The 14,090-nt window shown below is 44.4% G+C and overlaps 1 protein-coding gene across 4 annotated transcripts in view; it reads left to right on the top strand.

Annotated features, from left to right (window-relative positions):
• ZFYVE28 (zinc finger FYVE-type containing 28) overlaps positions 1-14,090 on the top strand; it is a 371,188-nt gene that overhangs the window by 343,914 nt on the left and 13,184 nt on the right. For all 4 annotated transcript variants that reach the window (XM_089691531.1, XM_089691530.1, XM_089691528.1 and 1 more), the window contains one exon: positions 6,471-6,574. In XM_089691531.1, the coding sequence (XP_089547657.1) occupies positions 6,471-6,574 (104 nt within the window). The remainder of the gene's footprint in view (positions 1-6,470; positions 6,575-14,090) is intronic.

Here is a 14,090-nt window from a genome sequence, read left to right as displayed (position 1 = left end):
CAGCGGGTGGAACAAGCCTGCCTTTTAGTTACACAAAGCCACAGGTTTTCATTGTGCACCATTACCACCTTCTAGCTGCCGGAATCCTGACAACCAATGACATCATCAACTGATAAGGAGGATGTCAGCTGCCTACACAGCATCCTATTTTGACCCTCTCCATCAGTTCTGGAGTCACATTAGCTCTGTAATGGATAAAAACTGAGGGAGAAGAGAAACATTGGAATACTACTCAGTACCAGTGTGAAAAAGTGTATTTGCTTTGGAAGAATAAATCACCTCTAATGTTGGGTGTCCTACATGTGTGGATGTTGCGTTATATAAAACTAAATGCGGTGCCCTTTTAAAATGGACAGCCTTGAGGCACCCCATTTTAGAATAGGTTTTAGAATGGGATGCCTCAAGACTCAAATATCATATACCATGCAGCGCTTAAGTTATTCAACAATATCCTCAAAGTGTGCTTAAATATTGTCTGTTTAGCCAAAATGATTCACGTAATAAATGAATATTCAACAATAATACAGTTAGGTGATGAGTCGTGACAGTCTCTTAGATATTTAAATCATAGTATGGTGACTTCGGTGATAAATATAGCTGTAGAATGTACTAACCAGATAGCGCTTAATATTGCGCATTTAATAGATGTTATTAGGTCATCTGGGGTTGGGCATCCAGAACACAGATTTGTTGAAGAACGCCACCAGAAATAGTAGTATTTCAGCCAATATATCCAGGTTATGCAATCCAGATCCCCCAGGGGGAGCCAGCGGTCTAGATGCCATCCAGGATCCAAGGCTCAAAAAACACAAATGAATATCAGATGGGTGCAATCTCCCAGAGGGTGCCAGTGATTAATGTGTCATCCCAGGGGGTGCGGCCATTGTACTTAGTAGCAGAGTTTGGCTGTTTCTCACCCAGTTTTACGCTTCCTACAAAGCTGTTTCAATTAATGATTGTGTTGCAGCCTTTCAGCTCTCCAGACAGGACTTGTCTGATCCCCAGGCCTTTTTTAAATGTATTTTTTTTTTTACCTAGAGTATCAGTTTTGCTTCATGTGAAATAGCAGTTGTGTCCTTTTAAAGTAGGACAGCTTTAAATCCCGCAGATCGTGAAGTATGGGTAACGTTGAGTACGGCACGTAGTCATAAACACTCCTGCTGACAGGTTGGGTTCATGAGCCTGGCTAAGAGATGCTGGCAGGGGCCTATTAGCAGGACCTAGTTTCTGAAGAAGAGGCATCCTCTAGTACATGGTATTCTCATTTATTTCACTGCCTGCTAGAGGGAATGTAGGAATTGAATTCCCTAAAGCACAAGGTGTGTGTGTGGGCCTGATCTCCCAGATGCCGCTGAAACACATATTTCCTCTTTATTTGTATTCCCCTCTTCCTTATCCACTGTAAGCAGCTGTACTTATTGCTTGTGTGTTTGAATAATGCTTGCCGAACCTCCCACTGAACAATAGACTGCTCAGTAATCGTACAAAGCAGCCGGATTTACGGGACGCAGGTCGGGGTAATGCAAGGCCATGCCATGCGTCACTCCAGGGCCGGCATTATCTGTTGGGGTGTTTAGAAACTTTTTACAGAGAAACATGAAACATACAGCTTTGTTACGCCGGCCAATTTGTAATTTATGGTTTGAAGCAGGGCCATTCCATTTCAATCTGCAGCCAGCTACGCTTTTCTAAAATAACAAGAAAATAAACATTTTTCTTCCTGACAACCACGGCGGCCGTTATGTGTGCAAAACAAATCTCATCTCACCGCAGCGCTCGTGGCTTCTCTCAGATGTATGCACAGAGCTTGCAGTCACATTACAGACATTTCCCACAATGGTGGCGCCATCTTTAGTGAAGTATTTAAAGCGTAAACTAGAATAATAAATTGTTCTTATTTGGTCCCATTAAGTATTTTGTCATATCTGTTTGACAAGTGCAAAAAAAACTAGCTGTTCATCCAGCCAGAGATCTTGTGAGATGAATGTACTCTCTGCCTCTGGACTGTTATCAGTTAGGATTGTTTTCTGCTATCACAGTGCAACACAAAGCACCTTCATCTGTTATGGAGAGGAGAGGGAGGTGTTGTGTAGTTCTAACACACACTCCCTGTCCTAGGCTGACTGACAACACTGCTCAGTACAGTTGTTACCCTAGGACAGGAGGTGCCAGAATTACCAGGTTCAAATTAAAGTAAAACTATAGACCTGGCAGAACTAGGGTTGTCTGTTCAAAATCCCAGCCACGGCACCATCTGCCTGGAGTTTGCACGTTCTCCCTGTGCCCGTGTGGATTTCCTTTGGGTACTCTGGTTTCCTCCCACGCTCCAAAGACATGCTGGTAGGTTAATTGGAAAAACACAAGGGGGCACCAACCTAAGTGCAGTATGTATAAAACGGTTTATTGTTAAAATTAGCCAAATAGCTACTCACAAAGAAGCAATGTAATAAGGAGTTGATAATATGTCCTCAGGGGGGCCAGTATAGGGGCTGATGGTGTCCAATGATGCCCGGGTCCCAGGAAGTGTGTGGTGGACTGTCGGCGGTGGATGCCATGACAGGCACCTTTAACCAGCATGGAACGCACAGAAGTCCAGAACCAGAGGGCAACCAGAGGTCTGAAGAAACAGCCCCATCCTTGCATCCCTATTGGTTGCCCTCTGGTTCCAGACTTCCTCTCTCCTGGGACCCGGGCATCACTGGACACCATCAGCCCCTATACTAGCCCCCCTGAGGACATATTATCAACGCCTTATTACATTGCTTCTTTGTGAGTAGCTATTTAGCTAATTTTAACAATAAACCGTTTTATATATACTGCACTTAGGTTGGCGCCCCCTTTTGTTTACCTTATGTTCCTACACAGTCCGCTTCACTCTATGGAGAGCTGCTACCGCTAGTACTAATACCGTGGACTTTATGGACCGATTTTATGTTTCTTATTCATGTGTTTTATTAATTTATCTTTTAAGACCACTTGGTTATTATCTCCTCTCAGCGACAAATTCCTCCACTATTTAGGTTAATTGGATCCTGTCTAAATTGTCCCTAGTATGTGTATGTATGAATGTAAGTTAGGGACCTTAGATTGTACACCCCTTGAGGGTTAGGGACTGATGTGAATGTACAATATGTATGTAAAGCGCTGAGTGAATTGACGGCGCTATATAAATACCTGAAATAAATAAATAGGCAAAACCTTTTTTTTGTTTTGGATAGAGATAGGGTTATAACCCCTATGCCATTTTGTTTCACCATGTGTGTCCCATTTGGGAGATTTCTCTTTACTTCCTGTCCCATATCCAAACAGAAAGTGAGAGGAAGTGTGTGTATGTATGTATGTATGTATTTGTGTATATGTGTATATATAATATATATAGTACATTCACATCTGTCCCTATCCCTCAAGGGGTGTACAATCTAAGGTCACAGCGGAGTTCCTTTGCTTGCATGGACATTCTACTACAGACACACATACTGGACTGATATGAGTTTCGTTTTTGTTTTATGAGCACTGCACTTGAGTTAGATTTTACTTTAAAGACTCTTATGCCTCGTACACAATAAAGAAAATCGTACGAACATTTTTGTACGAGGACCGATCGCCCGATAATCGGATCGTTAGTACACAGCTTTTGAGAGCCGATCACGACAATTCGTACGACAATATCCGAAGGGACAAGCGCAAAAATTTTTCTCGTACGATACCAGATCGTACGATTTTCGTTTAATCAGTACAGTAGTCGTCTGAAAATACAATACAAATACACCGCAATACATGACATCACTTTCGAAATTCTTTTCTTTCATAGGAGAATTTTCATGTCTTTAGTAACTTCTTCACTTTCGATGTGAGACTAGCAGGCGAAAAAAAACGCCTGAACGTTCGTCCGATATTCTCATCGTGTGTACGGGGCATTACTTAAATGATGTAGTCCATAATATTTTTTTTTCTTAGACCTTTTTCACAAGGGCGTACTTAAAGGAGTTCCACCCAGAAGTGGTGGAAGCTTTGCTTTTCTGCCTCCTGACCCCCCCCCCACTGCCACATCTGGCACCTTTTGGGGGTAAGGGGGGGAGTAGGTACCTGCTCTAACTTCTGGCTGAGTTTGCACAGTAGGAAACCGGCGGTGAAGCTGCAAGATGGTTGCGCCAGCACCTGACAGCCAATTGAAGAATCAGCTCTTGGTGAGGACACCGCCGGATGCATGGACAGGTAAGTTCCCTACTATTAAAAATCAGCAGCCACAGTACTTGTAGCTCCAGACTTTTAATATTGTTTGGGGGGAGGTAGTGGGGGCCAGAACTCCACTTTAAGTGTAAAACTATGGGAAGGGCCATGTTTGTCCTCATGGGATGCCCAAGTGTTCCATGCATCCACATGCAGAAAGTCCTATTCCTGTGTGGGTGCAACACTCTGTGTTCAGAGACATGGGTATAAAATCGGGAGAAGCGGCTGTGTCCATACATCTGCTGTATCCCAGTTGACATGAATTCGACTAAACCCCCTCCCCTCCCCCCCGCTTACCTTTTACTGTTCTGCAGAGTTAGGATACTTGCCTAGCCAGCAGATCCAGAGTTGAGCTGCTGGGATCCTCCTCTCTGGAGCCTCTGCATGAGCGCTGTACCTGTCACAGCTGCCGGCCCTTTTGGGTGTAACTTTCACTAGGCCCACCCCCCTCTTCCTTACTAAATGGGACTCCACGTCATGCATCCCAGGATGCACAGCAGGCACCTAGTCGTTCACCAAGGTGAAATGGTGGAAGTTGGGGGGTGGCAAGCCAAGCCTTTCAAGCAAAAAACAGTAAAAAAAAAAGAAGGGAGAACCCGATATCAGCTCTATGGAACGGGGTGGATGGAGAGGAAGAAAGTTCTACGGGTGGGTGAAGGTCCACTTTAAAATGAAAGTAAGTCTTTTTTTAAACTTGTACCTAGTGGTAAGCCTATACTAAAGCTTACCTGTAGGTACATCGAATATTTCCTGAACTTGCACTGTTTAGGAGATGATCACACTGCATGCAGCCGGTGACTGAAGAGGCAGGATACCTGTGCCCGTCCCTGCAGTGTTCTGTGTCATGGCCAAAACTCCCACATGCATGCAATGACCGCAGTACAGTGACGGCATGCCGCTGGAGGGCTTCATTCTTAGGTTAGCATTTCATATCATGCTAGTATGTGATGCACACAAGCACATTATGCCGTCATCTTGCAGGGTTTTTTTTTTTTTTTTTTTTTAAAGGCCACGGTTTACTACTGCTTTAAGTATGCTCATGTGAACAAGACTTTATGGTAAATGTGCTCTTGAATCTTTCTGGTGTGACTAAATGCAACTAAAAAGAATTATGGATTACAGAGACTTTCCCTATAAGAGATCTATGTGGTGAACTTTATCCTCTTTTTCACTCTGCTACACCTTGGTGGAAGATACTTCATTTAATATAAATTATTTATTTATTATTATTTATTTCAGGTACTTTTATAGCGCTGTCAATTTACGCACCACTTTACATACTGTATATATTGTACATTCACATCAGTCCCTAACCCTCAAGGAGCGTACAATCTAAAGTCCCTAATTCACATTCATATATACACATATTAGGGCCAATTTAGACCGGATCCAATTAACCTACCAGCATGTCTTTGGAGTGTGGGAGGAAACCGGAGTACCCGGAGGAAACCCACGCGAGCACAGGGAGAACATGCAAACTCCATGCAGGAGGCGCCATGGTCAGGAATCAAACCCATGGCCCATTTACTGCACGGCAGACGTGCTAACCACTAAGCCACTGTGCCGCCCCTAAATTAATTCATTATTTTTCTTATTTCTATTATCATGTGTTGGCCTATTGCTATGATCATATGGAGTGAAGTGCTGATTTTATGAGGATTTCTTTGTCACTCATATCATTTATCTCAACTAAAAAGAATGTTCAAAAAAAGATGTACCTGCAAATTCAAAAGTAAATAGTCACCTCTTGCTGCCTGCAGCACCAAGCACCGCTCTGATGAAGTGAAGTCACCCTCCATCAAAAACCAACACTTTCTGAAATGATGACTTCTGTGCCCACGGGACACTCAGTATTCATCCCACCGACCTCTTCATCACAACCGTGTACAAGAGATTACCGATTCAGGAAGGATGATTCACGGGGTGATTTCTCTTCATCAGACTATTGTTGGTGGCCCTGGCACTGGGAGAGGTGAGTATATACCTTCTAGTTAGCAGGTACATCTTTTATTTCAACATTCTTTTTTTAGCTTTAATGAAGACCTAAAGCCTGCTTCTTCCTAACTGACCAGGTTTGGCCTCTCTCGGGTACTGACAAGCCAATGCCTCTTGGCCATTACCATGTCACCAGAGAAAGTCATTAGCAGCTTGCAGATTGCAGATAGTCCGTAATCGGGTTTATTGATGATAAGATTATTACTTCTCTAACAAATACTTTTTTTTTTTTTTTTTTAATACAGATCCTCCTGACTGGGTCCCGGATGAAGCTTGCAGTTTGTGCACTGCGTGCAAAGCTCCTTTCACAGTGATACGCAGGAAGCATCATTGCCGCAGCTGTGGCAAGGTAATTTTCTGTTTGCCATAGACCATGCATCTCCATGCATTTTTAAAGGGCTTTTGTCCTTTGACAGATAAAACCAGCAGAATGCAGCAACATGCATACAAAGCTATGGGATTGATGTATAAAACTGAAGGAAAGGAAATTATATCTCCTGTGGCAACCAAACACGCACTAATCATTTTTTTTGCTCAGATTAGAAAGAACACTTTATTGCATGGTTGGTTGAATAGGTTAGATGTTCTAAAGAACCCATTGTCAGTTCCTGTTTGCTCCTCTCAGGTAAGTTGCAGTCAAAGTAAACCTTTCATGCTGTTTAGCCCCTTTGCACCTCAGTAACACAGATGTGCGCCAACAAAAAGGTGGGCTTTAACAATCATGCTGCACATATGTGTCACTGGGCGAGCAATGTTGATGTGCTGGGAGTGTGCTTTTCTGTCACCTTTCCTCACCATGAAACAGCGATAACCCTGATACCCTACATCAGTGGTCCCCAAACTACGGCCTGGGGCCAGATGTGACCCACTGCTTGCTTTTATCTGTCCCTCAGGGCATTGTTCATCCCACTGATATGAGACACTATTCTGCCCACTGAAAATAACAATAGAACAGAATTCCTTCCACAGACCTAAACAACGGGGCACTATTTCTCCCATTGACACCAATGATGTGATATTATTTCTATTATTGACACCATTGATGGGGCAATATTCCTCCCATTGATACCAATGATGGGGCACTATTTCTCCCATTGACACCAGTGATGGGGCACTATTTCTCCCATTGACACCAATGATGGGGCACTGTCTCTCCCATTGACACCAATGATGGGGCACTGTTTCTCCCATTGACACCAATGATGGGGCACTGTTTCTCCCATTGATACCAATGATGGGGCACTATTTCTCCCATTGACACCAGTGATGGGGCACTATTTCTCCCATTGACACCAGCGATGGGGCACTGTTTCTCCCATTGACACCAGTGATGGGGCACTATTTCTCCCATTGACACCAATGATGGGGCACTATTTCTCCCATTGACACCAATGATGGAGCACTATTTTTCCCATTGACACCAATGATGGGGCACTATTTTTCCCATTGACACCAATGATGGGCACTATTTTTCCCATTGATACCAATGATGGGGCACTATTTTTCCCATTGATACCAATGATGGGGCAGTATTTCTCCAATGGACACCAATGATGGGGCACTATTCCTTCCCCTAGTACCAAAGATGGGGCACTGTTTACTCCCACTGATGGCAGGAATATTTCTACTCCCGCTGGCCTCCTGAAGGATAATAAACTGGCCCTTTGTTTAAAAAGTTGAGACCCCTGCCCTATATTTTACATGTTTTTAAAGCCCCTACAGGTCATCCGTTTAGAGCTACTTGTGAATAAAGACCCTAGAATTATTGATATCACTGGGCATTGTGATATGTAACATGTATAGCACAATCAACCTTTTCGTGTGTAGGCACCCCAATGCGTGTTTATCTGTGGGGATGGGCTCACAATTTTTTGTCACTAGCTTGTACACGAGGTTGCAGGGCACAATCAGAGCAGCCATATTCACTTTATAAGCAACAGGGGGTATAACTCCTGTCATGGCTGCAAAGCATTGCAGGCACAGCATGTTGTGCACCCCTGGTCACTGCCTATGCAGCTAAAGAGGGGGTGCAGTTTAAGGTGGTAAAAATGCAGCTCAACCATTGTGTTTTACTGCCCCTCAACCACTTGTGTGAACGAGCCCTAAAGGGTTTAATGGTTATTGTGAAGTTGAAGCCCACACTTTGTATGGGAAATGATTTTATGATGGGTTGGATTAACCCTTTAAACATCCAGTGTATGAGGGCCCTGGGAAGGTTCAAACTCCTTTAATGCTCCTGCCATGAAGAAGTTGTGCTGCAGAAAATGACAGCGGGCCCGTGTAATAATCCTGTATAAATCACACCCGCTCTCCTGCCTCCTTCACTGCACTTCCGCATATATTTTCCAGACATTAAAGCCGTACTGAATCATGAAACCATTACCAGGCCCCGGTGAGACTTGACTGCATGTAAAACAAAGGGTAATTTGATAGAAATTGAATGTAAAGATGTTGAATCATGCCGCTACATCTCATTATTTACATTTTTATTCTGTGCTTGTACAATCCCAGTTGCTGCAAGGTCATCAGAAAGGCGCCAGCCGCAGTGTGTAACGCATAGGTCTGCAGTAGGTGCGGGCGATCAGAGCGGTGTGGATGTGTATATGAACATGCATGGTCCAGTCATGCTATGCTTCATGTATGAAATTGTCTGTCCCTGGCAGCCAACCACATCGTGCCTTTTGTCCTGTCTCCTCCAGAGGTAGAATGAAAGAATAATATGATTGGAGGAAACTGTAACAGAGTGGTTGATACTTTGGTACATGATGTTCAGTGTTTGCATTTGGGTTGTTGCCTTGGTTTAGTATTATTATTATATTATTATTATTATACAGTATATAGCGCCAAAAAGTTTGCTCAGCGCTGTACATTATAGTGGGGGAGAGTACATGAGACAATACAGTAACAATACAATACACGAGGGGTTCGAGGGCCCTGCTCCTTGGAGCTTACAATCTAGGAGGGAGGGGATAGTGGTACAGGAGGAAATGGCTATGGGGGATGGAGTGGTAGGAGGAGTGGAGGAGATCGGCTGTTAGGTGAGGTTGGGGTAGGCTTCCCTGAAGAGATGGGTTTTCAGGGTGCGCTTAAAGGTGAGGAGGGTAGGTGACAGTCTGATGGATTGGGGTAATGAGTTCCAGAGGATGGGGGAAGACCTGGAGAAGTCCTGGAGTCGGGCATGGGAGGAGGAGACCAGGGAACTGGAGAGTAGGAGGTTTTATGAGAAGCGAAGAGTACGTGTTGGGTGGTATTTGGATATCAGGTCGGTGAGGTAGTTTGGGGCATTATTATGAATGGCTTTGTACGTCAATGTTAGTAGTTTGAATTTTATACGTTGGGCAATTGGAAGCCAGTGGAGGGAATGACAGAGGGGGGTGGCGGATACGGAGCGGTTGGTAGGGCGGACAAGTCTGGCCACTGAGTTCAGGATAGACTGAAGCGGGGATAGCCTGTGTTGGGGTAGGCCGGTGAGGAGGGAGTTGCAGTAGTCGAGTCATGAGATAAGGGAGTGAACGAGTTGTTTAGTAGTGTCTGGGGTTAGGAACGTACGTATTTTGGAGATGTTGCGGAGGTGGAGCCTGCATGAATTTGCCAGCGATTGGACATGGGGTTGGAAGGACAGATTGGAGTCTAGAGTGACATCTAGGACTTTGGCTTGCGGGGTGGGACTGATGATGGCGTTATTGGTTGTGATGGAGAGGTTAGGGGGGGGGGGAGCGCAGGCTGGGGGGAAAACTAGGAGCTCGGTTTTGGAAAGGTTTAATTTGAGGAAGTGGAGTGACATCCAATCTGATATGTTGTTCAGTAGGCAGGTGATACGGGCGGAGACTGAAGGGGTGAGGCGAGGGATTTAGTAAAAAAATGAGCAGTCACCATTCAGGCTACAAGTCAATGCTCAAGGGTTTAGGCACTTCACATGCATAGCCACATCTCCATGATCTGGCTGGACATTTAGTGGCTCTTCCAAATTTTTGGATGAGGTGAAATTTGGGGGGGGGGGGGGTCTGAATGGAATAGGCCACCCCCAACCTCATATCTACTGTCCTATAGTTGCAATTTCTTAACAGGGAATAAAGACTGCAGACAAATGTGAGTGACTAAACTAATTCTACTTTCACACCGATCTGCTGCAAAAACGCATGTGTTTTTGCCAAGCTTTTGTGGCGTTTTTGTTAAAGGACATGTGCCTTAAAAACTGCACCAAAAATTCATTCTTGAGGCTCCAAAGATGTTGCAAGCATGTTTTTACACTGCAGTGGAAGCACAATGCCCCAGTGTGAAAACATACATAGACGTACATAGGGAAGCATTTTTCTTGCGCTTTTCAGGTGCTTTTTTCTGTATGGAATATGCATATTTAGATTGGTCCAAGCTTAATCAGTGTAACCGGGATTTTTTTCCAGCAGGAATGTGGGGGGAATGCAGTTCTAGCACCTTCAGCACTGGCTGTATGTATTGACAAGGAATTTGGGGTGTGCTGGAGGGTCTATTAATGCTTGCTGCTAGGGGAGCTGTTGTTGCTAGGGGGTCTTATGTTTCTGGGGAGTCATTTGTTGTTGGGAAATAACTACTGTTGATGAAGGGGGTCTATTATGGCTGGCTGCTGGAGGGTTTGTAGATCTGTAGTTACTGCGAGGGGTCTATTGTTGCTGGAGAGTCTGTTGTTGGGAGAGGGGTCTGTTGTTGCTGGGGGATCTATTGTTGCTGGGGGGTCTGTTGTGGGGGGGGGGGGGCGGCAGAGGGAGCCTGTTGTTGCCAGGGGATCTGTTATTGCCGGGGGATCTATTGTTGTCAGGGGGTCTATTGTTGCTGGCTGCAGGGGATCTATTTTACTGTTGTTCTTCTTATTAACAAACATAAGAGCACAATGTGATCCATTTTCCAGCTGTGCTGGGAACTCATTCTGCTCTCCTCCATTTATTAGACTTGTGCTGACATGCCCCCCTCACAGCCATTCACTGGGAAGTTCAGTGTACTGCTGTTCCTCCTTCCCCAGCTCTCTGAGATCCTTATCTTATGCACCTGAGAACAGAGGGTATGTGATCATTTATAAAAAAAAAGGGGGAAAGGAAAAGGGTATTTATAATGTTTTTAATATCTATACACAAATGTTTTACCTTTCATTTCTATTTTAAACTGAATGGCTGTTTTATACAGTGAGGGTTCACCTATACTTTAAATCAGATCTAAACCCAAAAACTAAAGCAGGCCAGAGAAGCAGAAGTTTTTTTTTTTTCAGAATGTTCACTCGAACTTCTAATGGTTAGTGGAGTCCAATCAACATGCATTTCCAGCTGTTCTGAGTGTTTCTTCTCAGGAAAAATTGAACATAATATAATGATACTGCTATAATGTCTGAGATTCCATTCAATTAGGGGATCTGGATAAAATTTGAAGGGCTTTTGAACTATATTGGTTGACACAATGATGGCAAGAAAGGATTCTGTAAGGAATGATTTTTCAGCATTACGTACAATTGTTTAAAATAAAGTCTACTGGTGTATGGATAACTTTAACTCTCTCAGAAGATTGAATGTGTCATTTCAAAAGCTGTTTTAGTTTTGTGGGGTTTTTTTCATCCTACTAATTGTGCCCCCCAATAGAGACAACAGGTGGCTGTGCTCAGGCCTGCTCCACCATTGTTGCTATCAGGAAGCCAGTCCAGGGTGATGACGTAGAGCTGATGCTGGAGGGCAAATGTTTTTTTTTTCAGAAAACCTTTAAATTGGAGCTCTATAAGGTGGTTAATATAGACTCCTCCAACATTGAGTGCATAAGCATGAAGTCTTAGGCAGGCCATAGATGATACAATTTTCTTTCCTTCTGCACTGGTAGAAGGAAAGAAAATCGCTTGATTCTTCTATCAACACATTCAGTGTTGATGTGGGGATCCCTTCTGCAGTGCTATTGTGTTCAGTCGGTGAGGAGCCTTCCTGGACGGCAGAACACAGTGATCGCTGCTAGTGGTTATAGCCGCCGGCAGTGATCACATGCAAAAAAAAATCCAACAGGCTGGTTGTACTAAAGTCAATCAATGGATCAGCTTAGGTACAACCTGCCTGCCCAGGGATAGATTCGATCCATCTATGGCTGACTTCAACCGTCTCCTGTGGTCTGAAATTTGGATGTTATTTGGGCAAGTCAGCCCTCGCACATTCCTGCATCGCACCAATTGAAACACAAATATGACGTGCTAAATATTACGGATGCTCTGATATCGGAATCGTTGCCGATACCAAGTATCTCGTGAAAATGCTCCCGATACCGGAAACCGATACTTTGCAGTGCGATTTGCATCTATACAAATTGCACCTCAAAGATTAGCATGAGATTTGAACAGGAATGTGATTCCTGTCCTAATCACATGCGGTTTCCCCACCACTCCTGCGTTAACCCTTGCGATTCCTGTCCTAATCACATGCGGTTTCCCCACCACTCCTGCGTGAACCCTTGCGATTCCTGTCCTAATCACATGCGGTTTCCCCACCACTCCTGTGTGAACCCTTGCCATAGCCTGAGTTCACACAGGAGCAGTGCAGGAAACCTCCCTGCAGGCATCCCATGCTGAGCGGATACTATATATACTATGGAGGCAATTGCTCCATATTCTCAGCGGTAGAAGTGTTTTCAAATCCCAGCGGCTTTCTCTCCTCTCCTTGCAGGAATGACAGTTCAGGCTAGAGGGCTTTTGATTGATCAGCACCGTCACATGGATGCCATCTAGCCTGTATTATCATTGCTGCAAGGAGAGGAGAGAAAGCCGCTGGGATTTCAAATCCGCAGACCTGGGAAGCGGCTTTCCCTCCTCGCAGCGATGACAGTTTTTCTTTCCTCTCCTACCGCTGAGAAGATGGAACATCTGCCTCCATAGTATACATCCACACGCGGCCACTCTCCGCTCAGTATGGGATACCTGCAGGGAGGTTTCCTGCACTGCTCCTGTGTAAACTCAATGACAAGGGTGCACACAGGAGCAATGGGGAAACCACATGCAATTTGGACAGGAATCTCATTCCTGTTCAAATCGGATGTAATTCTTTGCGGTGCAGTTTGCATCCATACATTTAACCCCTTTGCGCCGGTGCATCTCAGCCCTTTAAGAGGTTTCAGGAGACAGGGCAGGGTTTTATGGTCATGGACGTGAATCACGGCGGTCACATGCTCGCAAAAGGTCCCGATCGCAAGGGGAGATCGGGACATTTCCGTGAGTCACATACATATTATTATTTATTTATTTCAGGTACTTATATAGCGCCGTCCATTTACGCAGCACTTTACACACACACACACACACACACACACACACACACACACACACACACACACACACACACACACACACACACACACACACACACACACACACACACACACACACACACACACACACACACACACACACTAACACACACACTAACACACACACACACACTAACACACTAACACACTAACACACTAACACTATATTCACATTAGTCCCTAACCCTCAAGGGGTGTACAATCTAAGGTCCCTAACTCACATTCATACATACACATACCAGGGACAATTTACATAGGAGCCAATTAACCTACCAGCATATGTGCTGGGAGTGCGCACTTTCAGCACATGTGTATTTTCAAATGGTACGCAAATATGCGGCCGCTCGGCGTCAAGGCCCAGATACTGAGAGGCCACATATTTGTGTATGCTCGGCGTCCAGGGGTTAAGCACTGAGCAAACTGTTGGCGCTATATAAATCCTGTATAATAATGATGCAAATCACAACTCAAAGTATTGGTACTCGGCCATAAAAAAAGGGTATCCGTGTATCCCTACTAGATATTCTTGTTTTTATGTATATATAGGTAAGTATAACTGCAAATGT

Source organism: Staurois parvus, unplaced genomic scaffold, assembly GCF_062004578.1.
Source record: "Staurois parvus isolate SC_StPar_1 unplaced genomic scaffold, SC_StPar_1.0 ptg000564l, whole genome shotgun sequence".
NCBI lineage: Eukaryota > Metazoa > Chordata > Amphibia > Anura > Ranidae > Staurois > Staurois parvus.
This window is presented reverse-complemented; position numbering and strand designations above follow the sequence as displayed.